The sequence below is a fragment of the Diplotaxodon limnothrissa genome, linkage group LG7 (assembly GCF_057381915.1).
Source record: "Diplotaxodon limnothrissa isolate DT_005_m linkage group LG7, D_limnothrissa_male_GT1.1, whole genome shotgun sequence".
NCBI classification, from domain to species: domain Eukaryota; kingdom Metazoa; phylum Chordata; class Actinopteri; order Cichliformes; family Cichlidae; genus Diplotaxodon; species Diplotaxodon limnothrissa.
Genome location: NC_140602.1, coordinates 60939473 through 60966621, shown reverse-complemented (window position 1 = coordinate 60966621; position 27149 = coordinate 60939473). Strand labels below are relative to the sequence as shown.

Below are 27149 nucleotides of genomic sequence, written 5' to 3'. Positions count from 1 at the left end.
AGAGAATGCTTACCTTCAGAGTAAAAGTTGTGCCTTACCACTGCAACCAACACATTCCAAAATGTACAGCTTTTACTTTGAAAGTGAATGGTTACCCCAACCACAAGAAGGCTTTCATTGATTGATAGCCAGCAACTTCCAGTAGCCACTTGCCAACCAGTTAGTGAATACACATTTTTCTCTACTTTGAATGCTGAGCTCATAAACTGGTCTCTAGGCCTGTGTGACTGGAGCCTATTCTGTCTGTGACTTCAGTGCAGTGGTTATATTGTTACGGTGATGACATGTCACGTAATGTACATTTCTGGTCAGCCCACAATGAAAATCATCATTACTCACTGAATTTTCCACCAGTTTTCACCTAGCTTAGTATTTATTTCTATCGAGAAGAATTCGATTCCTACAATAAAGATGAATAAAGTTGTGGAGAATTACACTTGCAGCTTTAATGAAATCAGTTGTTTATAAAAATCTCCTACTCAACAAATCAGTTGTCTTACACTTCTGCTAACTTTGTTTACTTGTGTGAACAGCTCAGACAGCGGTCACTTCTATAATTCCGAGAACAAAGGTGCTGCTATAAAGATTTGATAAGAAACAAGCCTTTGTCTGCTAACACATAAACATTTTATTGTCTAAATGCTGTACATAGACAGTAGGCAATGCATTCATATGGGAGGTCAACATATCAGTTTTATTCCTTGTCCTCCACTTTTCCACTGATTATTTTGTATTGTTTTGTTTTATCTGGACGTGTGTTAATGGTCCAGCAACCTCGGGTGACACAGGGGGAAACATAGTGGCCACTTAGCTGCCGATAACCTCACTTAAGCCCCTTCCCTCTCCCCAACCAGTGAGAACATGTATGTGCTTCCACCAATCATATCCTGTGGTTTTCAGGGCCCGTGTGGGGCTATTTGCTTATTGAATGGTTAAGATCTGTGCGGTGGCTGAGGTTTGTGGAATGCTGTGGAGGCTGGTGGCAGCCAGTTCAGCAGAGTCTAGATGCACACATACACAAAGATCCCTCATTCTCCTCTCTTCTTGATTCGCATGTGTTAGACGTCACACAAAGGCCCGGAACAATGTGGAAAAGCATTGCATGGATGGATGCTTTTTTCACAACTGGTTACAGATCAGTTATGAAAGTATCTTTTGTAACTAGGATTTTACTACAGATGGTGTGTAGCCCTGGTACACAGATTACTGATGATTGCCTTAACTCGGACTAACTCGGCGTATTTGTGTGCCAGTGTGTGTTTGTCCCAAACTGTGGAGATTTATCTCTGTGTGTCCTGGGCTTCGCTGATTGCATCTCTCAGTGTTTGTTTGTTCCCACTCATCTGTGCATCCTTTCACAGCATGCTGCACATGTTGTGTGTGTGCTGGTGAAGTGTATAATGTTCTATATGTGCTGTGAGTATATGTATGGTGATTGTGAAGGTGTCTTTGTGCAAAGATGTGTTTCTGTTATTTTAATTTTGAATGGAGATAATATTAGACATTCCGGTTATTTTAATGCAATAGAACTGAGCCCACGAACTGCAGCATCCAAAATGATCAAACTGCTAAATTAACACTTATTTGTCAAATACTGAATATGACATCCTTAAGCAAGGTTGTTGTATTTAACTTTTCTAGTTTTTGCTAGTAATGGCAAAAAACACCCGAATCAGACCTGCGAAATTGAAAATCTTGCACTCAGAAATTCTTCTTGAGTTAAAGCGCTGAAGTGTTATATAAGTTCCCTGTGAGGTGGAATTACCATCATAAATCATAAGATTCAAAACTAAGTTTTGAAAGCTATGGTCTTGAAATTGCTATGCTGAATAGCACACTTTCCTGGTTTCATTTATCCTGTTAAAACTCTGTCTGATGGGGTGACCTGATGGTTGATTGTCTAGGGCACACACCACTTTCTAAAAAATGCTCTCAGCAACTGACTCTCTGCTCAACCTTTGCTGCATGACTTTGCCCTGTCTGCTTTACAAAAAACACTTTTCTAGTCTGTCTCTGCTGCATCTCTTTAATGAAAGGCAAAGTGCTAAAAAAAATATCTTAAAAAAAGAAAACCTGTCAGATGTACCAGAGTTCAAAGCTGAAACTGAAGATTCAAGCATCTCTGAAAAGTCTGTTAAAAGAGCGAGTATTTCATGCTTGTAAAGTTTCAGATCTTTGAAGATGCATCTTTATAGAACTGCAAATATTCTAAGTTAGGGATTTTCTATTTTCAGAGGAGAGAAATTTTAACCAGGGCCAGAGGAAAAGCCCAAGAAAGTTAATAAATATATGTTTGTCAATTGGTTTCTTCTTTTTTAAAAAAAAAAATTCTTAACTGCTCAGAAATGAAAGTAAAACCAGTGTTGTGTAGGTATTACTTGTGTCCTCACTGCCGGCAGGAGCTACCTTGGGTCATGTGGTTCTGTGGTTTTCTTTACATCACAACTGTGGATGTTCATTTTTTATGGGATCTGGAACTACACATAAATCATATTATTTTCCTGTTTTGATGTAAAATATAAATTTTTATAAAATTATTGGATTTGAAATAAATTTTGTGAAAGGTGAGTTCAGATTTTACTCGAGTAAGTAAAAAAACTGGGGCACTGTGTAAAATGTTAATAAACACAGAATACAGTAATATGCATGATAGAAGATTAAACTTGCGTGTTAAAAAAATTATATCAAATGTTTAATGATACCAACACATCCTTAAAAACTTAGGACGGGGCTTTGTTTTCCACTGGGTAGCATCCCCTCTCCTTTTAACAACAGTCCGTACACATTAACTGAGGATCAGCTGCTGGACTGAAGATATGGACTATAAACAAGCCAATTTTTCACCTGGACTCTTCTACTATGAATCCAGTATGTGGCTTAGCATGGTCTTGCTGAATTATGAAATACCTTTCCTAAAAAAGACACATTTTTAGATGGGAGCGCATGTTTCTTTAAAACCTGTATATATCTTTCAGCATTAATGTCTTTCCACATGTGCAAGCTGCCAATTCCATAGTCAGTAATGCATTTCGTCACAGTCAGATATAAGTTTTGACCTTAGTGCTGGTAACAAGTTGGATGGTCATTTTTCTATTTAATCAGAAAACATGGCATTCATGTTGCTGCCGTCATTTTCAAAACAACCTAATTTTTTCATGAAATAATAACAGATCTCTGTTTAATTTTTCAGATGTGTTATAGGTTTATGAGATCTGCAATTTACTGCATTCTTTTTATTTACATCTTACACAGCATCCCTTTTTTTTATGGTTATACATCAAAAATGTAATAAAGTACTGTCCTTGTGTATGTGTTTGTGCGTCCTGTGATAGTACAATGTTCTCCACTGCTGACCTCTGTGCCTGATCCTGCTGTGGAGGCCTGCCCATTTCATTAGCATGTTGGAGCAGCGAGCCTGGCTTTAGAGGCAATATCCCTGTCAGCAGATTAATCTAATACCTCACCGCGCACACACGCTCACACACACACACACGTGTATATACACTTATGCACAAAAAACACATGGAGGGACAGAGGACAATATGTGTTGTGTAAGTTGAAAGAAATGCCCCAATGCACAGGATACAGATACAAAAATGCATGTCCAGCTGAGCCTAGTACTTTATGACATGCTCACAGATACACATGTGCACATACAAGTACGCATCTAATATCTCGGCTCACCCATGACCTACTTTTCCTAACCCTGCTTTGCTTTTTGGCAACAACATGTAAGCTGCAAGTGAGGAGAAACACAACAGAGCTGAAGCTGAACACAGTCCAGTTCAGGTCACTTTCAGGGTGCTCAGTTCACAGTGAGCCATTCATGCAAAACTTAAGGTTTCATTGAGTTAAAGTCAAGGTCTGATTTTGTGAAGTTTACCGATTTCCCTTGTGCTATAGAAGAATACTTCCATATAACTTTAGATCAAATCTGTGCGATTAACCAGACAGCTGATATGAATTCACTCGGGCAAAGAGGCGAAGATCTATGTAACTTTCTCACTCAGACAGTATGAGACTGCATTTTAGCTTTGGAAGAGATACAGGAATTAATAACAGATCGATACTAGTATCATTTTATTTGTCTTAGACAGGCAGGATAATACAGACATGTCATCCTATATGGTCGTTTTACATCCTCTCAAAGAGCGGTATAGAATTATTTAGGTTAAACTGTACTTTATGGTGGTTGCATCTTGCAGTCTGTAGCACTCCATACTGTGCCAAGCTGTGTGTAAAGCTTATACCTTTATTTTGAAGGGTCATACGGGTTGTTATTGCCTTGGATTATTGGCTTTGCTGGTCCCACTTTTGTCAGTTATACTGTACCACTTTATTTTATTGGTGTTTACTTGTGTAATGATTCCAAACAACACATAAAACATAAAAACAAGAACATTTTTAATAGGAATGTACTGAAGCACATTTTCAGCAAGTTGTCCGGTAGCACACTGGGTTAACTAGTGCAGAGCTTCCCAAATTGTGGGGCCCTCCCCCTAGGGGGGGTGCAGAGCCATTGCGGGGGGGCGTGGTATGAAAAGGGGAAAACAAAAACGCTTGGACACTGCTAGCACGAGGCGCCCACTCAAACGCAAAGCAGGAGATGAAGCATCGCTGAATATGTTTCCAAACCAACTTCATTCGAAGCCAAAGACTAGAAAATATGGTGAGGCATATCTTCCCTTTGGTTTCACCTGCACAAGTGCCGAGGTAGGTCTCCCCTGCAGAATTGTGTTTCCCTTCGTGGGGAGCACGCGCTGGGCTCTGCACATCACGGACAAACAGTATCCCACATTCTTGATTTTTAGTTCACACACACTTGTTGTAATGACTAATTACTCCTGTCATTTTGGAGATGTTAGCTCTTTATACAGTAAAGTTACAGCTAGAGCTGGGCGATAGAACGATAACGATATGTATCGCGATATAACTTTTACTCGATAGAGAAATTAAACTATCGCGATAGACTTCGCCGCTCTTGTCCTCTTAAAAAAAAAAAAAAAAAGGTCAGTCAATCCAAATTAAGTAGCACAGAGCCGAACCAATCACAGCCGCAGCGTCACTTGTTACGTACAGCACAAGTGCCAAGCCGCACGTGTGTTTGTTTGAGAGCAGCCAGCGGGTAATGGAGCCAGCGGGTAATGGAGCCAGCGCGTAATGGAGGAAATGAGTGTGCCGACTAGAAAAATCAACCGAGCGTGACCGAAGAGAAAACAGATGATGGTTCCAACGCCGGAGAGATTGTCGAACGGAAGAGCCATAGAAGTTCCGTAGTGTGAAGGTATTTCGGCTATTTCAAGTCTGACAAAAAACAGAGTAGCGTGCACTGTAAATTGTGCCGAAAGCAAGTCTGGAAATACAATAAACTGGTGCATGCGTCACACTGCGCCACGTTATTGTTTCGGTGAAATGAATTTCTACAATACTGTTACTGTTAATTCTACTCTCTGCAGTGTTTAAATGCTTACATATACACACAGTTACTGTCCCTCCACACATACGACTCGGTTCTGCTTCTATGCCCCAGCTTTGTTTACTTTTTCCCACCGAGGCTTCTAGACTTCTGATTGGCCAACATTTCTGCACGGTTAGGAATCTAGCGCCACCTGCTGCTTTGGCATGTTCATAGCAGCGTTTTCCTTCATTTCTGCCTTTATGTGTGGACGGGATTATTTTTTAAAACGAAAATGGAAAATCTCAGTTTTCAAAAATACCCGTGTACGTGTGGACGTAGCCTCAGTCTCTGACTGGAAGCGCTAATTCGTCATTCGGCTTTTGTCAGACTAAAGTAACTGTTAAAACTGTTTGAAAAGCTAAGCTATACAACAAGGAGAGATTGAGAGTTTCCTTTTAGTTCTCAGTTTATTTCATATTGACAAAAGTTAGTCAATTTTGTCTGTTCTTCTGTAAAACAAACTAAGATTTATTTTTAGAATTAATATTTTGTTTCTAAGTGGAATTGACAATTTAGTAGTCTGTTTCGTTTGTTCTATTTTGAAACTTAAACGCTTTAGCGGCTGCCTTTTTATGGAACGCCAGGACTGCCATAATGAATTAATTAAATACACCATTAAATAATTAATTAAATGTGGCAATAATTAATTAAAATTGGAATTAATTAATTAAATAAATAGTTATGACACATGTAATTAATTAATTATTGACACATTTAATTAATTATTTATGTATTTCACATTTTAATTAATTATTGACACAATTAATTAATTATTGACACATTTAATTAATTATTTATGTATTTCACATTTTAATTAATTATTGACACATTTAATTAATTATTGACACATTTAATTAATTATTTAATGATATATTTATTTACTTCATTTTGGCAGTCCTGGCGCCTGGCTCTCGTCATGAAATAATTTTATCTGTCAGCCTCACCCATCAAACTCAGGGGGCGGGGTTAACGCTGCCCATGCAGCTTCTCTAACATTTGATTGGTTGCCGTGCAAAGTAAGTCAAAACAGGTCGATCCTAGATAATCGATTGCTTGTGTAGACTTGGGGCAGCCAGTTATCCCAGAATGCAGATCAAATCACAGGCAGCAATGGTGGTGGTGTAGTTTTAAAATACCCCGTTTTTCTGTCACCAGCTACACTTTTAACAGTGTTTTAGCCGCGAATGTCGCGCCGTATGTCTGGTCAGGTTGTCAACATAGAACATGCTTGCAAAAGTGCTCAGATGTTTTCAGAGATTTCACTAGCTCTGCTAACAGTTAGCATGCAGAGCGCACCGAGGGGGTACATTAACCGGTTTGTTTACATATTCCACTCTCCGTGTTCCACATGTTGCATTCGCAGATTCTCATTTTCACCGAACGATCGTCTCTTTCCGCCTGGTCTTGTGTCTCTGTGCTTCTGTAACATAAAGAACGAGCTGACACTTTTCTCACGAAACCAGCGATCAGCTCAGCAGACCCTCAGTTTACCTGCATGCATCCTCCTCCTCATCTGTCAGCTGTTTAACACCTGCTGCTAATTCAAGAAACACGCCTAGTTACCTGGTGATAGTCACAGTTTAACTGGGCAGCCGGTGCTCGATATAACGCAATGTCAGCGCATTTTTCTGCACAAGATAAGTAAATATAGTATTTTCCCCGAGCGCAGAGCTGCTGGAGCTTGTTTCCTTACAGAGCACTTTATAGGCGAGCCAGCTTTATCAGCGGCTGATGTCCAATCACCAGCACACAGCTTTCAAACCTCAGCTGAGTTTTAGCTCTCAGTGGTTAAACGCTGGACTTCATTCACTCAGGTTCTGTCTGTCGGGTCACGTTTACTTCGCTGTTTTATTTACAACTGAGCAAATCGGTTTGGCTGAGGTTAAAGTTACGTTTCATAACTGCATAGTTTCACAGACGTTTAATGGTTCACTGGCACATGTGTTAGACTGAACTATCATCTAAATATCATCTGTTTTTTAATAGTTATTCAACTGTATTCTAAGCACCAGCTGTCTGTTAGAATGTGATTTTTTCTCTCTCTCTGTTGGCAGAGGTATAAAAATGCGCAGGAAAATCTGACGTGCATGGCGAACTTCACCGACGATATTTAGGGAGGAATAAACACACATCAAACATAAATGAACCATTTGCCTGTCTCCATAATTGAGAGCATTTTCTCTTCTTATGTCAACACTCTCTCTCTCTCTCTCTCTCTCTCTCTCTCTCTCTCTCTCTCTCTCTCTCTCTCTCTCTCTCTCTCTCTCTCTCTCTCTCCCTTTTTTTTTTTTTTTTTGCTTTTTCGGTCATGTTATGTTTACCTGTCAAAGGCTTGTTACAAACTATGAAACACATTGTGCAGACTTCTGGATGTTAGAAGAAAACGAATACTGCTCATGAATGAGACTAAAGGCAGGAAGGTGTCCTTTAAAACTAAACATGTTAATAGGACCTCCCTGTTTATATCATAGTTTAAGATATAGCACGTGTATTTCAGTAATAGCCTGCTGAGGCCACTATACGTGCTGGCCTCATATCAAATGTGAAGGCAGACTGAGTCTATGTTTGACGTTTGTTTATATCTAATCTTCCTTTTCAAACATTTAAACAGCAGCGAGTCTGCAGCTGAGGGAATACAAATTCAAATTGTCGGAACAGGTTTGCTCGTTTCTTGGATTCATTTGGTGATTTATTAAATGTATAACTGTTATTCTAATCTGCTGCTGAGTCTCTTACACTTTTCTTTATGCTGTATATTTTCACGTCTCTGGAATAGTTGGCAGTTAGATAGTCAGCTGTGAAACTCTGTGTTAACTCATGGAGCTGAGGATATCGTGGATATGCTGACCTCGCTGCGTGGTGTACAGAGCGAGGTCAGCATGATTAATATTCACAATAAAAATATTAGCCGAACATCATGAAGTCTGTATGTGTTTCATAGTGTCGAACAACCTTTGTACAGTTAAAGCCAGCAGTTACTACATGACGGAAACACCAACGTTATCTCTTTTATGTGTTTATACACAGGTCAGGCTGATTACTGAACAAAAACCCAAAGATCAGATGTTAAACAGATTTATTTGCTCTCTCTCCTCCTTAAACATGTTTTTAATGTTAGTTATAATTCAGAATTGGCGACTGAAACACGTAGGACACATAAGAACATCAGGAAATAAAACACCGATAAATATAACCTCAGTAAAAGAAGTCAGCGGGGGTTACTACAGCTGTGTACCGGGGCCTGCGCTTTGTCGGTGGGATTGCTTGCGAGGCGAGCGGGTCTATCCCACGCTTTGCCGTGAGACTGGGCAGACATCTCCGAAATCATCGAAACACTTTTGCAAAGAGGCTGTATCTTGACAAACCGACCAGACACATGAAGATTAAACCACTACATTCTCGGCTAAAAAAATATTAAAACGGTATTTGGTAACACACAAACAGGGTTTTTCAAAGCTCAGTTCTGTTAGCTTCCACATGCCGGTTGTTGTGTGCTAGAAACAATGGCCACCAGGCCAAAGCAATGGTTTTGACTCGATCAGCGTTAACCCCGCCCCCTGAGTTTGATGGGTGAGGCTGACAGATAAAATTATTTCATGATGAGAGCCAGGCGCCAAGACTGCCAAAATGAAATAAATAAATATATCATTAAATAATTAATTAAATGTGTCAATAATTAATTAAATGTGTCAATAATTAATTAAAATGTGAAATACATAAATAATTAATTAAATATGTCAATAATTAATTAATTAAATGTGTCAATAATTAATTAAAACGTGAAATACATAAATAATTAATTAAATGTGTCAATAATTAATTAATTACATATATCATAACTATTTATTTAATTAATTAATTCCAATTTTAATTAATTATTGCCACATTTAATTAATTATTTAATGGTGTATTTAATTAATTCATTATGGCAGTCCTGGCGTTCCATACCTTTTGTGTAGTTTGTAATATTTGCCTTTATTTATCTGAAAAAGTCTCATGTTCCTTAAGTACATCTACCCTGTTGAACTTATTATGGGAAATAAATATTTAAATAAAAACAAGCTGCTGATTATTTCACATTTTACTTGTGAGCAACGGCACATTTAAATCTTACAAATATAGTTATTTGGCTTATATCGTGATAGATATCGTTATCGCCTGAAATGAAAAAAACATATCGTGATATGAAAAAATCTCATATCGCCCAGCTCTAGTTACAGCAGATACAAATAACATCAGGTCGTTCCTGCCACGATTTGTTCCCTTGGTTCAAATCACGGACAAACAGTATCCCACAGTTGTTTATGTTTTTGAACCCATTTTGCACAGAGAGGCATTTTGTGAAAAATGTATTGATAGCAATGTTGAATATTATTACACAGGGAAAAAAACAACTGCAGGTAAAATAATTACACCGTGATGCCTCTGCCTTTCTAAATGGAGGGACAGTAACAGAAACAGCTGTGTTTTCAAAAATACCCGTGTAGGTGTGGACGTAGCGTAAAAGAGTTAGTAGTTTATTTTATTACTACCTGTAATTTATTGCAGGTTACTTGTATTTGCTTAATTGTTTACTAAATGTTTGAGGGGGAAGGCGAACATTTTTCTTGTAAAACAAAGGGGGACCACGCAAAAAAGTTTGGGAACCACTGAACTAGTGCAAGTTTATCATCTAATAATTCTTATTGAATAGTTAGTACAGCTGATAACTGATGTGCATTGACAACATCATCCATGGTAGGATCAATTGCACTCTTAAAAATTTCCCTCAAAAGGGGAAACTCATCAAAGCAATCTTCTAATAAATAAAGTCATACAACCGTAGTTACTACCTTCATACCACATCTGTGAAGCATCTGTTTTTATGTTTATTTTTCAAAATAGAAGTGCTGATCTCCAACGTCTTCATTCTGAATTGTGGACTGGGCTGTGCCACTTCTCTTTCTATTATCCTGGTTGTGAATGAAGTAGAACAAACCACTGTATGAAATCTTCAGGTTTTCTTGGGCAATTTCCTATAGGGAATACCCATCATTTCTTAAAACATGTCTGATTGATTTAAGCAAAAAGCTGCTTTTTTAGGAGAATTTTAAGACTGTAATCAGACTCAAATTGTAGTTTTATCATGAAAAACTTGCATTAAGTTATTTTAACTGCAAGAACTTTGCTGGTAAAGTGGGATCCACGGTGTGTTAGAGACAAATGGGAAAGAGTATTTTTGAACAGGGCAGCTGTAGCAAGACAGGAACTAAATGGAGTGTCTTAGAAAGATGCAAGTCATAACACAGGTGCTTTAATACTAGTTGTAGATATTCATCTATACAACTGTCACGCTGGAGGCTGTTTTGAGAAAAGTGAATGTTTGACAATTACAAAATAAACAGATGACATATGGGTAGCGTTAACATTGATAATAGGTTATGAAATACCCAAGAACCCTGTGGTGCTATATTTGGCTACACACAAGAGCTGAGGAAAGCTACCTTGTCTTAGTTGCAACAGAAGAGGCAGACTTGAGCAAAGTGGGAGTAACTGTCTGGACATTACTGATGAAATAAATGATGTGGAAAGACACACAAAAAAGTGGACTCCCTAGAAAATCCATTGCAATTGCAATTTAAAAACTATTACATGTGTAATAGTAATAATAGTTTTTAATAAAGGTTTCTGTAAAGTGTCCTTCACATATACTTTTTAGTGTTTCTTCTTGAATATTCCGAAAAACTGTGGAATATAGACTTACAGAAGTCTATGAGGTCAGCTGTAGACACACTAAAACATTTGGTTGCATGCCTGGGGTACTGGATCCTCCCAAGTGATCCCACGATGAGCCTAGAAGGCATAAGATGTGTCTTTTTGTGGTCCATAACAATGTATGTCAGCAACTGCTAGTCAATTTTAGTTGAAACCATCTTGTACTTAATATTTGATTCAGGATTGTCTTTTTCATTCTGTTATTTGGCACTATTATTTTTAGTGTGGTTACATTAGCCTCAACTGTAAATGCACTACTAATTAGCAAATGTTAGGTTTCTAATTCAGAAGCCTAAGATGCTAAATGTTTATAAATGTAGTTTGAAGCTTGTGGACATAGCTATAACTGTTGATGCTGTGTCACAAGAACATATTGCTTAATCCGAAGGGCTCTCAAGTCCAAATGAATCAGTTAATTGGAATGTGACCAACTGGTATTTTATTTCACTGGAAACATTATTTCACAATGGTAAAACAAGAGTGTATAAGAGGGATTAGGGATCAGTCATGCCTGTGTTTTCATACCACAACAAGCTGTATTGACTGTCTCCCCCATCCCTAGGACTCAAGTAGATGGCTTTTCTTTGTAAGTTTCTTAGCATGTTATTAGGAAATTTCTTGGGATGCACTGATACATGGGTCAAATATCAGTAATGGCTGATATTAGCCTTATTGACTGATATCAGCGTATAAGATTGTATTTACCGATAACAAAGGCAGATACATATCTGTTGTGTTAAATTTTCAGACTTTGTTGACTTGATACAAAGGATAAAAAAAAAAATCTTTAAAAATAAAGATAACATCGGTTTCAGCTTTGGCTGTTGTTTTAAGCACCGTTATCAGCCTGGAATTTAACACTCTGCTTATCTGTAGAAATTCCAGATCTGTAAAAACTTGAAAAATATCAACAAATATAGAATTTATTGCACTGTATGCTAAGTTCTTACTCATTTGCCTTAATAAGCTACCAGTGACTCACCTTTGTTGTATACACATGCATCACTACCAGCAGGAACAAGAAATTGGTTTATGTAATTAGTACATCATGAGATCTTCCTCTCTTCCCCTGGTGCCCTTTAGTCTTCTGGTGCAGCCTCCTGTGCTGCTGTTCCTGTTGGCAGTGACTCACCAGTTTCTTTACACAGACAAAGTCCTCCTGCTGGCCATCCGGGAGGACGGCCTGCAGACTCAGAAAGTGTCAGTTTTTATGAGCCGCCTTGTAGGCAGCGGCAGTCAGATGGGAAAATTTGAGTTGCTGAAGTCAATGAGTAACTGTCTTCCTTCCTGTTAGCAGTGACCTCAAGCAAGCCACTTCACCCCAGCTGCTTATACTTTTCATACTGAGCTGCTCCCAATTTATGCGTGCAGCAGTAAGACTGTGTGTTTGTCACCGAGGTTTTGATTACTGACACGTTTTTCACATGGTTCAAGTATGAGATGCAAGAACTAATCCTAATCCTTGTCCTATTTTAGGATGGGACAAGCACTCATACGGTTACCATGGAGATGACGGACACTCCTTCTGCTCCTCCGGGACCGGCCAACCATACGGGCCGACATTCACCACGGGTGATGTAATTGGCTGCTGCGTCAACCTCATTAACAACACTTGCTTTTACACCAAAAATGGCATCAGTTTAGGTTGGTGTACATGTTAAGATCCTTTTATTTTAAATTAATTGATAGAATGTCATTTAGCATCAACTGGAACCAATGTGTGTGTACGTTCTTAACTCTAACTGGGTTTGTCTTTCTGTCCTTTAGGTGTTGCCTTCACAGACCTCCCCGTAAGTATTCATTATAGCCATGTTTTCCCATCATAACCCTTCAGCACTTTCCTTTTATTAATAAGCCCAATTTTAATAATTTTTGTTTCGTGTAAGTGATATCAACTGTGCAGCTGCCCATCTAATTGCAGTTTATTTTGCCATTTGGGGTCAGAAACCCTTTCTGTGTTTTTGGATCCAGTGGCTGATATGACTGGAATGTTTCAAAAAGGAAAGATTGGTTTAAACTAGACTACAGTCTCCACAGTTCAAAGTAGCTGTACATGCAGAAACCAAACAGGATCTAACCCAAGCAGCCTTCATCTGAGTGCTGATGTTAGTTTCATATCCTGTTAGTGGGTTGTTTTTTTGTTTTTTGCAAAAACCAACAAACAGCTGTTTGTCCAGTGACTCTTGTCTATTATGGAACCCGAGGTATTCCATAACAAAAGTGCTTTTGATGACATTTGATTTTGGGACAACCCAAAATCAAGTTTATGTATTTTTACCCATGTAGATCGTTTTGGTGTGGGTTACTCAGTTAGCAAGTTTTTAATTTTGTAAAACAAATTTGCACTTTGTGGTCTTTAATGCACAAAAATACATTTGGGGAACTCTGCATTAATATGTCTTTTCAAAAACTGTGACCAAGTTACATCAAAAGTCCACAGACTTTGTTTTGAGCAGTTTCATGTAAGAACTATTTCGATTGTTTACAGCCACTAAAATACAGACGTGTGCAGCTAGTTAGCATTAAAGCTCCGCCTAAGAGAGACACCATCAGTGTTTCTATCCTGTCACAATTTAACTGCCATGAACAGCTCATCACACATCACAGAGTTGGTGGGTATACACCCAATTCCAAAACAGATGGGACGCAGTGTAAAATGCAAATAAATATGAAATGCAGTAAATTGAAAATCATATAAACCCATATTTTATTCACAACACAACACTTAAAACATGTGAAATGTTTAAATTGACAAAATGCACCATTTTGAATTAGATGGTAGCAACACCTCTCAAAAAGTTTGACATGGCCATGTTCCACTGCGTGGCATCCCTTCTTCTTTTAGCAACAGTCTGAAAACTGAGGAGGAATATTGTCCCAATCTTGTCTGATGTAGCATTCAGGGTGCTGGATCTTCTGTGTTGATTTTTTTTTATTCACCAAATGTCACCAAAAAGTTGATTCTGTTCATCTGGACGTAGCGTTTTGTGGGAGAAACGTTTCGTCACTCATCCAAGTGACGTCTTCAGTCTCAGCTGACTGCAGGTTTCCCCAGTCTTATAAACAACCTCCCAGCGCATTGTTCCTTCAGTGGGCTGGTTTCAGTCATTATGCAAATGTACTGTTTATAAGATTGAGGAAACCTGCAGTCAGCTGAGACTGAAGACGTCACTTGGATGAGTGACGAAACGTTTCTCCCACAAAACGCTACGTCCAGATGAACAGAATCAACTTTACTTTCCTGGATAATTGAGAATGCATCAAGACGCAATTCACCAAACGTGTTCAGTTTTTGAACTAAAGACAGGCCACTATAGAGTTTCAACACTGCCCCTTGCGCACAAAGATTTCACCAGATTTCCTCAATTTTTTGATATATTGTCAGTCTTTGGAATTTTACATTGAGGAATATTATTCTGAAAATGTTCCATAATTTGTTCAAACAGTTTTGATGCTCATTTTATACCCAGTCGTGTTACTGACTTCTTGCCAATTAATCAAATTATTTGGAGCTTTTTATTTTTAGTACTACTAAAAATAAAGTACTACTACCCTTTGTTGTCCCATCCCAACTTTTTTATAACATGTTGCTGCCATCAAATTCAAAATTAGTTAGGTTTTTTTTGGGTTTTTTTTAAATAATGAAACGTCTGCCTTTAAACATTTTATATGTTTTCTATTTTCTATTGTGAATAAAATATGGGTGTATGAGATTTGCAAATCATTGAATTTTGTTGCACAGCATCCCAAACCTTTTAAATTTGTGGTGGTACTCTGACCCGATTGTTGGAAATCATCACTGTTAGTATGATCACCAACAACTGTATAAGTGTAGATATGCTATAAAATAGGGGAAAATATGATAAATTCCCCTTCAGGCTTTGTTTTTTGAAGCGTTTGATGCAGCGCTGTAATGTATTCATTTTTTTTTTAATAATATGTAAATATTATTGTGGCTTAGTGCCAAATCAGTTCTGTTTACTATTTTACGTTTCTACCAGCCCAACCTGTACCCCACTGTGGGGCTTCAGACCCCCGGTGAGATCGTAGACGCCAACTTTGGCCAGCAGCCATTTGTCTTCGACATTGAGGACTACATGAGCGAATGGCGGGCCAAGATCCACGGCATGATCGCTCGCTTTCCCATAGGCGAGCGGCTGGGGGAGTGGCAGGCCGTCCTACAGAAGTAAGATTCAGCTCCAACACCTTCACACACACACACACACACACACACACACACACACACACACACACACACACACACACACACACACACACACCATAATACTTTATCTCAAAGCCATAAAAATGACAGCAGCAATGTTGTGCAGGATGGTGGTAGAAAAAATATTGGAAAAATACCAGTAGCATATCTACAGTGGAGGAGGACCAGTGGATAAAAACATATTGTAATATTTCCTTTCAAGAGAGCTCGTCTCTCTGGAGCCATTAGCACTTTTAATGATATCATGTAATATTTCCCCTCAGCTGAGTTCATATTTAACAGGAAGTACCCAGAAAGATGTTTTCTTCTTGAAAACAAAATAAAATGTTTCTTATTCTGACAATGAATAACGAATCAGCCCACTAAGTTTTGTGTGTGCATATCTTATTTCTTTAACCATAGAGCTCCACTGTTATTCTAAAACTGTTAAATACACACCACGGAGCCACACTGATATCACTGAATATTTCTTTGGCATGTCATCCTACGTACATTCTCCTTCTTCTGCAAAAAAAAATCCCACTAGAGAAACAATCTCTAAAACACTTTTTTCCCCTGTTTTATTGATATTTGTTAAAAGCAATGCTGGCCGGCGGTTTCATTATATTTCTAAACCTGTATGAAACAGTGAAAATACTACATGTGTGTATAAATATTTATCTTGACTCTGGACAGATGTTTTCAAGCTGTATGCCACAGTCACAAAGTTCTAAAGACACCTAAACCATTCTGTCCATATTCACATTGCCTTTCTTGGTGTAAACGTCGTACAGATGAAATATTTCTAATTTGATATTTTCAGAGAAAGATAAATGTGATATAAAAATCTTAAAGTTAGTGAGGAGGAATCAGAAGGAAGATATTTTTTATTTTGTATTATATACCTTGTTTTTTCCTAGTATGGTTTCCAGCTACTTGGTGCACCATGGGTACTGTGCCACTGCAACAGCCTTTGCCAGAGCTACAGAGACCATGATACAAGAGGACCAGACATCTATAAAGAACAGACAGAGTGAGTGCACACAGCAGTGTGTGCTCAAAGGGAATCATTAGATTTTTCTCTATTATATTAGAGGGTGTGGGGTGTTACTTGTCTCTGTTGATGTATTGGCCTCTTTCAAATGTTTGTTTTGAAAGCTTGAATTCTCCAGATGTTGAGTATATTGTAAAAACCATTCTGCTTTTCATCTAATAGGAATACAGAAGCTAGTGCTGGCAGGGCGGGTTGGTGAGGCCATAGAAGCAACTCAGCAGCTTTATCCCGGTCTGTTAGAACGCAACCCCAATCTACTATTCATGTTGAAGTAAGTCTGCTGTATAGGGTGGGTTCAAAGGCAAGCATGAATTTGCCGCCACAGCTATTATGGACGTAAAATCTGCTTGATATTTAAATGGCTTATTGTCCGGTGAATACCAGTAACACTGATTAAACTGGCCTCTAGGTGTCGCCAGTTTGTGGAGATGGTGAACGGTACGGACAGTGAGGTTCGCTGCTTGACGATTCGCTCCCCAAAGTCCCAGGACAGTTACCCCGGCTCACCGTGCCTCAGCCCCCACCACGGAGCCAGCAACACACACCTGCACACCGGAGGTACATCACACAAACAGGACTGGCTTTCCCTCTACCTTTAAGTTTATTTATAGGTCTTTGTTTCCTCTCCTACTTTACTCACTACCAGGTTCAGACAGCCCCACCTGTAGTAACGGGGTGACTCCCCCGAACAAGTCAAAGAGCCACAGCAGCAGCGGCAGCATCAAATACCCCAGCGCATCCTCCTCTGCCTCTTCCTCCTCCTCCTCCTCCCCTTCATCCATCAACTACTCTGAGTCCAATTCCTCCGATTCCACCAAGAGCCAGCCGCACAGTGCCAACAGCACCCAGGAAACCAGGTGAGAAGCCCTGACAGCTTGTTTTACAGCTGATACGTGTAGACCTGGAGTCTGTACTGTGGTGCAAGTTGAGCATGCCTAGGATATCTTTCCCTCATCTCATTTCACTTACCCTAACTTTTGGAATCCAGCTAAGTGGTTATCAACTCGATAATTCAGGGATACCAAATCTAGCTGCAAGTCTACTTACATGCAAGTCAAAGTCAAACACTTTAAGTGCTTTGACTTGAAAAACATGATATTAATTTAAGCACATTTAAATCCAAGAAAGGAAGGAGGCAAGAATGTGCGTTTATAGCCTCATCAGTATCACGGCTCTGTCATTAGGAAACAGGAAGATTGGACTGTAATTACAGCTGTGTATTCCATTAAATTAACTTGTTGCTGGGGCACCCAACAGCTTGCTTGTTAAGGCTGTCATTACACCTTAAAAAACTTAATGTGCTATTTAAATGAACAGTGGCTTGTAAAGCACTATCAGTCTTATTCTTTCAGCTACAACCCTTTAAACGGTCTGAGAGCAAGTACAGAACAAATATAAAAGCATAATTCAAACCATTAGGTAAGCTTACTTGCAAATGTTATATAAGGTCAACAAGTAAAAGGCTTAGCCGCCCTGTTTGATGACTGCAGCGCTTGCAGGAAAATTAAATCGCTTGCAGCCAGGAGGAGGAAAAATGGCTAAGAATCTATATTTCTTATTAATGTTCATCAGAGAAACACAGACATTAGAAAATCTCTAGAAAGTATAGACTATGTGCATAACATTGTCTGGGGGATCATCTTGGAATGGTGATGTTATTTTCTAGAGATTAACTGGTCAGTATGCACTTGTTTAGAGTTGTTGTTCTTGAATGTAACCTAATCTGAAGCGGGTTAGGTGTGCAGCTGGATTAAAAATGGCAATGATAAGAAGTGAACCAACCCAAACCCAAGGTTAAACCAAAACATTGAGGTGATGCAGGTTGTATTATGTTTGCTGACAGTTGTTCGTTCAGTGATGGCAGGGGATGTTTCCCTTCATTATTTAATTTTAGGCATAAATATAAGAGATAGATAACATAAGCTAATAAAGGTGTTAATGGGTGCAGAATATTTGTTCAGATGCTCCAAATGCGGTGTTTGGCACGGGGGGGGGTGTTAGTAAAGATCGCATGTTTTCTAAATAGTTCATTATTGTGATACTACCCAGGCCTAAAATGTTCCTTAATATTGTCTTTTACACTCTGTGTGTGTGTGTGTGTGTGTGTGTGTGTGTGTGAGCAGTGACAGTGAGATGGAGATCGAAGCAGAGCACTACACCAACGGCGTTGTTGAGGGCTCCTCGGCGCGGATCATGAACGGAACATACAAACATGAAGAAATCCTTCAGCCAGACGACAACAGCATTGGCAATGGAGTCACAGGTACACGAAGAATACACACGTGCACTCAGTCACACTCCTGAAAATGTCTTGGTCTTTATACTGCTTCTAGCCTTTATATTTCCTCTTGCTTTAGACTTGATCCACCTTTCTTTAGGATGTTTTTACAGTGCGTTTGTGTGTGTTTCTCCACCAGATGAGGTTTGTAGTCACAGCAGACAGCTTTGTGGTGGGAACCAAGCAGCCACAGAGAGGATGATCCAGTTTGGACGGGAGCTGCAGGCGCTCAACGAACAGCTGTGTCAGGAGTACGGCAAGAATACCACACACAAGAAAATGTTACAGGTACACACACATTCCACTGCACATGGGCTCGAGCTCAACAAACAGCTACAATGCCAAAAAACAGATGTGATGCAAGGAGTGGGCTGAGGAGATTTGTTTCTGCTGGCACCAGTTAAAGTCCTGGTTATAGTATTCTGTGCACGCTGCAGAAATTGGACGGACTTATGATTTATAATGTGCTGTTGTAAAACAGATAAAGTCAAAGTTATTTCTGACAAGCAGTAGTTTCCAATGTACAGGAAGATCCTAAATCAGTCTTTATTTGCAGGGCACTTCATCTTTACAGTTTAAAGTGTTTTACAGGTGACTGACAAGAATTTAAGGAAACACAAATAAAAATGGTGAAAAAGTAAATAAAAAACATTTAATTAAAAAGACCAGAGTAAACCATTTATCTCTGGATTTTTTTGGATATGTGAAACTTCTTCAGGTTTTTTTTTTTTTTTTGAGTTTTAAAACAAACATTTTTCCAGTATCATTTGATCATTTTGTATTGATATTATCATACATACCCCTCTTTTTAAAACTTCAAAAGAGGGTTATGCATGTATTGAAATGATGTGCTGGGACACTGTTTTGGCATTCTCATTTTTGTCCACCAGGGGGCAGAAATGTAGGCCTATATACCATTAAATACCCACTTGCATACTCAGCAGGCAACATTATCATGTCATCACCCTCATTAAAGTAAGAATACTTAGAATAGCATTATTAGTTGTTTGTATTATTTATATTATGATCACTCATTAGGTTATCCACGTTTTAGTGTTTGTGGACTGGTGAATATTGGAAACAAAAAATGAAAAGAGCCTGGTTAGGATAGATTAAGGCGCCTGTTCTCTTTTTGTCTAACTCTAAGTGTTATAGTAGTTTTCTGTCGGTATAATAGGATAAAGACATGACAGGAAAGACTATGAAATGAGTAAACGCAGGACAGTAGCTCTTATGACTTGTCTTCATAATTTATACTGGCCAAACAGTTGTGTCTCGTTAGCTGGTGCCCAGAATGTTAATGAATACTTTGTAGCTTTAGGGCTATTAAGGAAATCCAAAGCTGGAGAGTGTTCTGCACTGCAGGGATTCAGCTGTGTTGTATTCACAAAGGATCTGTGTGTGTGTTTGTGTGTGTGCGTCTCTCGCTGTGTCTCTGTGTAGGATGCATTCAGCCTGCTAGCGTACTCAGATCCCTGGAACTGCCCCGTGGGCCAGCAGTTAGACCCTACGCAGAGAGAGTCACTCTGCTCTGCCCTCAACAGCGCCATACTGGGTAAAGAGCAAAGCACAAACATATTCTGTGGGTTCCGCTCATACATACAAAACTGTGCAAAGAAAAGACAAATATGACTTTCTGTCTTCTTCACCTTAACGATGATAATATCAGAGCTCTGAAGGGGCCAGTGCTGGTATTTAGACCCCTAAGTAAATTGCCCCGACAACATAGTAAACTATTCATTCTCTCTTGAAAATGTACGAATATGCCTCCAAGTTCTAACATTTGACAAGCTTTAAACTGTACACTTTTAAGCTTTCCTACTTTGGAGAAATACAAGAATGTTTTTATATTTAATACATTTTATAAAGTAGGTTTTCTTTTATTCAACAAATAATATGTTTAGCTCCTGCAGAATTACTTTTAATGTTTGATTTACATGATGGAGAAGACTTTTACACAGTACCGTATGTGCTCAAACTTTTTAAGAGAATGCCTTCATTCTGGTTTTGCCTTTGATTAAAAGCCAAAAATGTTTACCTCTAAATCAAGGAAAGCAGCAACAGATGGTATTATAAAGTCTCGTGGCCATCTAATTAATTTGATGTTACAAAGATTGCTTTTTGTCTTTTTCTTTTTTCTTTTTTACAAGAATTAAATCAACACACACAGTGATTTTTGCTAGATGACATTGTTTTGTTGCAGCAGTTCCATATGCAACTCCAACAAGATCAACAGAATAAGGATTTTCAGTTGAATATAAGAATAGAAATCCAAAAAAAATGTCCTTTGTCTTTATAGAATATTGTTATCAAACACCATTCAAAGCCAAGAACAGAGGTTTATGGCTAGAAACCTTTCAATAGACAGATTGCAGTATGGCAAGATTTTCAGGGTTTGCTTGACATCTTGAATACACATAAAGTGGAAGCGAGCACTGTTTTTATTAAAGATAAATGAAAAGGGTTAAAGAAAGTTGTTTTTAAAAATTATAAAAGATATTATGCTAAAACATTAGCATGTTAGCTAAATGAGCTAAATGTAAACAAACCAGATTGTGTGGTGGTTCCTATCTTTAACAGAGCTCAGCATTTATACAAGCATTCAGTGAATCAAAAGGACATGTGGTTAAGAAAGTCAGCACTTAATTCCCTTAATGTTCACGTATTAGAACAGTGTGTATCGCTTGTACCAAGGTTATTATGCTCAAAGCTAGGTGTAAAAAAACATTTTAATTAACTAAATTAAAAAATAGAAATTAGACTTTTGAAAAAATAAATAAATAAATAAATAAATAAAACTAACTGAAATGATATTTTGAACCTGGAAAACGAACTAAAATGAAATGAAAATATAGAAGAAATACCCTGAAACACCTTCAGAAAGTTCTGTTTTTATTGTAATACCTGTACAGATTTTCCTTTAAAACTAAAACTAACACTGAAACTAATAGAAACTAAACTAAACAAACAATAAAAACTAACCCACAACAAGAAAATTCACTCTGGAAACAAACTGAAATAAAACCAAAAATAAAAACCAACTTGAAAGGGGTAAACTATAATAACTTTGTTATGTTCACATATTCTGCTTTTTATTTCCTTGCTTTTAGCCATAGGTAGCAAATTTACTAAAAAACAAATAAAAAATCAATCAATCCTGACATTATTAATATTTTCACTGGATTTTCCCCCAAGGCATACAAAGGTTCATATTAATATGAATATTGAGCTGTCATTTTCTGCCACCAGTAAGAAATGTTGCCTTTCACAAACAGCTGTAATATCTGTTAAAAATGAGATGAGATGATCAGTGCAAACCTAAACTATCTCAAGCCAAGCAGAAAGGAGCAAGAATATTTGATTACTTTCTTTGTGATTCTTTGTGTTTTTCTTCATCAGAGTCTCAAAATCTGCCTAAACAGCCTCCGCTGATGCTAGCGCTCGGTCAGGCCACGGAGTGTGTTCAGCTCATGGCCCGAGTCCGGTCTGGTTCCTGCTCCTTCGCCAGAGTAGACAACTTTTTGCACTAGCCCAGGTCCAGGTGTGTAAATTCATATTTAGGAGTAATCATCCTTATGTGAGGTGGACATTGTAAATAAGCTTAGCCTATAAATCCTGTAATTATCTGAGGTCTGAAACGGGGCACTGAATGTGACTCATAGTAAGGTTTGCATGGTGACTGGCATGTTTGTCTTAAAGGTATGGATGGAGGACAACCTTCATCTCCATCTGTTATTGTCTTTAATTACAGCTAATGTGCACACATGCCTCAAATGGGGGGGGAAAAAAAGGATAAAATGCTCTCCCGCTGTATTTCTATCAATCATGCTACATTCATTTCATTACCCCACATCTCTCCCACAGGTTATTGTTAAGTAGCACTGAGAGAAGACATGTCCAGCAGGTAGTTGTCATGGCAACGGAGGAAGGAGCGTTGGTGCATTTGGCTGTCCATCAGACCGAGCCAGCAGCACAGGCAAGAGAGGCAGAGGAGAGAGAGAGAAAAGAAAGGTTCCTTTTTATTTAGTATTATAAAATAAATAAATGTGTGACACTATTTAAAGATAATTATTATTCTGTTCATCTAGCCTTTTTTTTCTTTTGTTTTTTAGTTCTTTTGTGTCAGTTTGTTGTGCTCATCCTGGAACAAAGAAATTGTAAACCTCCTTCTGATTCTTCCCTTCTGTTTTAACGGGTGGATTTCTTCTCCCTGCTGTCAGTATTGATGTTCTTGTTTACCATATCACAGACCACAATACCCAAAAGCTGGTTTCCACAGTCATCGTGACGCCTATAGGCCTTTTTTTTTTCTCAATTAGACACGGCGGATCTTGAAATACAAAAGGGTTCAAACTCGTCATGAAAATTATTCCAGAAAGTCAAAGAAAATCAAAATTCACTGGACAAAGCTTCCAAGTCATACTCTAATATGTCTGTGCGAGCTAGCAATTTTTTACCCAAAGAATAGGAGACTTCCTTAAAACTTTACCCATGTAAAAGAAAAAAAACATAATTGAAGGTCCTCTGTAGCTGCGAACGCTGCCGGGAGAGAGGGTGATGACAAGAGACTACAGTGGAATATTGGAGGTGTTGGAGCCTTGATTTTACCGTAACAACCACAACGTCGACCAATCAGCGATGTGGTTGCAGGTGGCAGAGCTCGGCAAGAGCTGCACCGAAAACATCCGCCTTCAGGACCAAGTCTTACACTATTTTAATGGCCACCTTGATGCCAGTATTGAGGAAGTCAGTATCAAACTCAGCTTAACGTGTGTGTGTGTGTGTGTGTGTGTGTGTGTGTGTGTGTGTATGTATTCAGGGCACTCCCCCTGAGATTTAATTACTGCTGCCCTTTTTTCCTTCGCCATCCTCCACAGCCTGACCTGCTGTGTGCATGTGCTGTTGCAAACACTGTTTCAGAAAAAAAGGAAAACCATCTTCCGAACACACGTGTAGTTTTTTAGGGAGCACTGTGTGATCTTTCGTTTTGATTTTAAAGATTGTGAAAACCAGTTCTGGTTGTTGGGAAAGTTTCTCTCTTTTTGCCTTACACAGAGCCCTTTAGGTTTGTAAAACAAATTAGTCCCAGAGTTCTTTTCAATATGTACAATAACATGATGGTAAAACAGTCATTTTACCCTTCAGGCTAGCTGCTGGCCACAATGAGATTTACATGCAAGTAAAGACAGTGCTCAGGTCCGCTACTTCCTGTTTTGGTGTCAGGTTATACCTGCCAACAGTCCTGTTTTTACAATATTTCCCTCATACTTAAAGCTGCATAATAAGTTTGCTTTTTTTGTCCGAGTATTCTTAGCTGTCTCTCAATTACTATCTACATGCAGTCCACATACTACACATATTATCAGCCAAAACAGATTCAAGGCGTGTCTTTGCAACAGCTCCCTGCAGAGGCAGGATTCCTGTGTTAGCTGTTGCTCCTTTAATGCTTTACCCGTCAACAAAGACGAGAGCACCACTTTAAAACACGCTTAAAGAATAACAACCAGGATGTGTGTGACAGGTAAATGCAGTCAATATTAGTGCAGTAGTACAAACACTGCAGATTGAAATAGAACATTAGGGTAAGAAGTTTCGTAGGGCAGCAAGCCATGATCCGAGGTAGACGGTGGTAGATGTCATACAGTGCATGACATCAACAAATCTCTGGGTGTTCGAGACCAAAATGCTGGCAGGTATGAGTCAGATCAGTACGAACAGAAGTACAAAATACCGCTTCCAGACACTTCTCACTTGGCTTGATATTCAAATTAATTAAGAAGATATTACGACTTTAAATTACTCAGTTTTACACGGTCAGTTCACAGTTTTCATGTCAGCTTCGGCACCCTTAGACCTTTTTCCACAGCAGAGACTCTGGGTTATTATGAGATAAACACAGATATAATTTGTAAGAAAACAAATGAAACCACTCAGACAAGGCTCCATTTTTATGTGTAATAGAACTGAGCCATCATTAAAACTTGGTCCAAAAGTAACTTTTCTCATGACAACTTAAAATATCTGCTTGGACGAAAAAGGCCTATTAGGCTTCACTAATATCATCAAGTAAGTTTTGGTTAGTGCTTTAGCTAGTTTTTTACTAACTAGCTGTACCTCACCACCTACATGTTAGAGAAGCCATCTTTATTTTGTCTGCTAAGGACTTTGTTTGAAACTACGCAGCTAAAACACAAACTAATTCACTAACTGGTGGCTGACGAGGTTGATTCTTTTGAATCAGCCAATCATTTTGCTGCTCCTCAACACACTGTACAGTAACTAGCCTTTGTTTTAGCAAGACCACATGCTACCTGGCTACATTGCTAGCGGGCTCAGCTGCTTTTAAGCTCACATAGCCGAATAGTACAAAACGTTATTTCTAAAATATTTCTTAAATGTTTGCAAAAACAAAAAAGACCAAAAAGCCACTGTGTTCCTTTCTGTAACACACATGAGCTAACGTGTTAGCAGGCCTGGTTGAAGTTCAGTCGTTTATGCTTTAATGGCTCTTTTTTGGCTTCATTTTTATTTTACAGGAGCCACACTTGAGTTAGAATATATTTGGAGGTAACACTGATATTTTTTCCGTTCTTTAGTATTTGGAAAAGCTAAAATGGAAATCTTGAAGGGATTTCACAGGAACTATTAAATATGTGGATTCAAAGCTTTTTGTTTTCATCAACTCAACTTTCTCAGGTTGATACTGTTTCTACACAACAAAAATGGCAGCCAGTCACAATAGAATAAAACATTAATTGAGTAACTAACCCGTTAATTACTTTCACAATGTTAGCTCTGTAAAGTTGGCTCACGCTGCAGCATTATTCACTTCATTTTTCCCGTGTGTCGGAAGCATTAAGTTTAACTACCACCCCAGTCACATGTGTTTCATTATTTGGTTTTAATGATAAACATGTTTTCCTCTGTAAACATATGAAATGATTTCTTTTCTACAAAGTGGAGCTGGTGTTTTGTTTTTGTTTTTCTAAACACCTTCTGCTAATGTAGGATTTATTCTAATAACTACACATACAGACACACCCACAGCATCTGCCTCTGCAGCTGTACAGGACTTCTGTTACACACTATTGAAAGAGAAACCTCTGTTACACACCTGTAGGGGGGGAAAAAAAAATCTTGCTGCTGTCCTGTTGTTTTTGGACTTGGGCTGCATCTCAGCGGTGTTACCACACAGCTTTCCCCCATTATCCCCATTATCCAGCCACTGACATGCTCAGTGACCGTTAGAAGGAAAGGAGATGCGAGCAGTTGTAGAAACGAGCCCGAGGCCTCCGAGGCTTCCCGAGAGGCCGGAGAAACTGATTTAGGCGCCGCAGCTGTGCACAGTTGACTTCTATCATGATTTTGGTTTCAGATTTTCACTTTTGAGTTTTAGGAAAAAAATAAAAATGTTTTAAAAATGTGAAATGAGTTACCCTCTACTTAGCATGACTTGTAAAACCTTTAAAACAATATAAAAAAAAAGGAAAAATGATAATTACAAAAAAAACTATGTACTGGAACTATGTTAAAAAAAAGAAATGTTTTCTGTTTAATTTTGACAGAATTATTTTTATTAAAATACATCCATAAGCATATGATCGGTGTCCCGTTTTTATTTGGTGTCATTTCTTTTTTTTCTCAGGATTTGAGTTCGTTTGTGAGTGAGAGGCAATGACAGCTGTAAACACTTGTACAAAACATTAATGTTAGTAGAGTATAATCTAAAAATTTAGACACATCTGCTTATTTCACTGTTGTTATCTTATAAATAATAAACTCACCAAATACTTCATTAGTTAAACCTATTCAACTGCACTTTATAGCACTTTAATCAACCAACCCAATGGCTTCTTTGTGTCTTCCTACAGCAAAGGTAGGAGAGGGGCTGGTTGTATTAAGAGATTTGATTGGGCAATCCAGTGTCAGCATGAAAATGAACCAATGGACTGCTCAGGGGCTCTTCAGACTGGCTCATTGGCCCAAAAGTGCATCGGCCTACGGGGGAAAATCCCCGGTACGCCAGATTATCAGTCCAGGCCTGACCTCAGTGCATTTAGGCATGTAGGCATAGTCATGCCTTGTTAATGGCTGTAAACAATGTATGCTAAAAAGCATCTATGGACTCACAACATGTGGACTGCTAAGCAGATGAGCTACAGAAGCAGAAGAATTTTCATGGTCTCACCCAAACTGAAGCCAGAAGATTGGTAAAAATGTTGTGATGAGTCTCAGGTTTAACATTGAGATGGTGGGGTCATAAACACAAAAGTGTGTACCCATCTGTTTTCAGCCTGATGGTGTAATGCTATGGGGGATATTTTCTTGCCATATTTTGAGCTCCTTAATACTAACTGAGCATTTCTAAATGCCAGCCTACCTGCCACTGTGACTGCAGGGT

General features: G+C 38.6%; 1 protein-coding gene across 1 annotated transcript in view; it reads left to right on the top strand.

Moving 5' to 3' along the window:
* ranbp10 (RAN binding protein 10) overlaps nt 1-26323 on the top strand; it is a 45195-nt gene extending 18872 nt beyond the window's left edge. The window contains exons 4-15 of the mRNA XM_085360102.1: nt 12689-12856; nt 12980-13002; nt 15214-15398; nt 16337-16449; nt 16633-16741; nt 16880-17028; nt 17117-17327; nt 18594-18733; nt 18888-19036; nt 20192-20303; nt 22148-22289; nt 22613-26323. Coding sequence (XP_085216228.1) covers nt 12689-12856; nt 12980-13002; nt 15214-15398; nt 16337-16449; nt 16633-16741; nt 16880-17028; nt 17117-17327; nt 18594-18733; nt 18888-19036; nt 20192-20303; nt 22148-22278 — 1490 coding nt within the window. The 3' untranslated portion in view covers nt 22279-22289; nt 22613-26323. The remainder of the gene's footprint in view (nt 1-12688; nt 12857-12979; nt 13003-15213; nt 15399-16336; nt 16450-16632; nt 16742-16879; nt 17029-17116; nt 17328-18593; nt 18734-18887; nt 19037-20191; nt 20304-22147; nt 22290-22612) is intronic.
* The last annotated feature ends 826 nt before the right edge of the window (nt 26324-27149 follow it).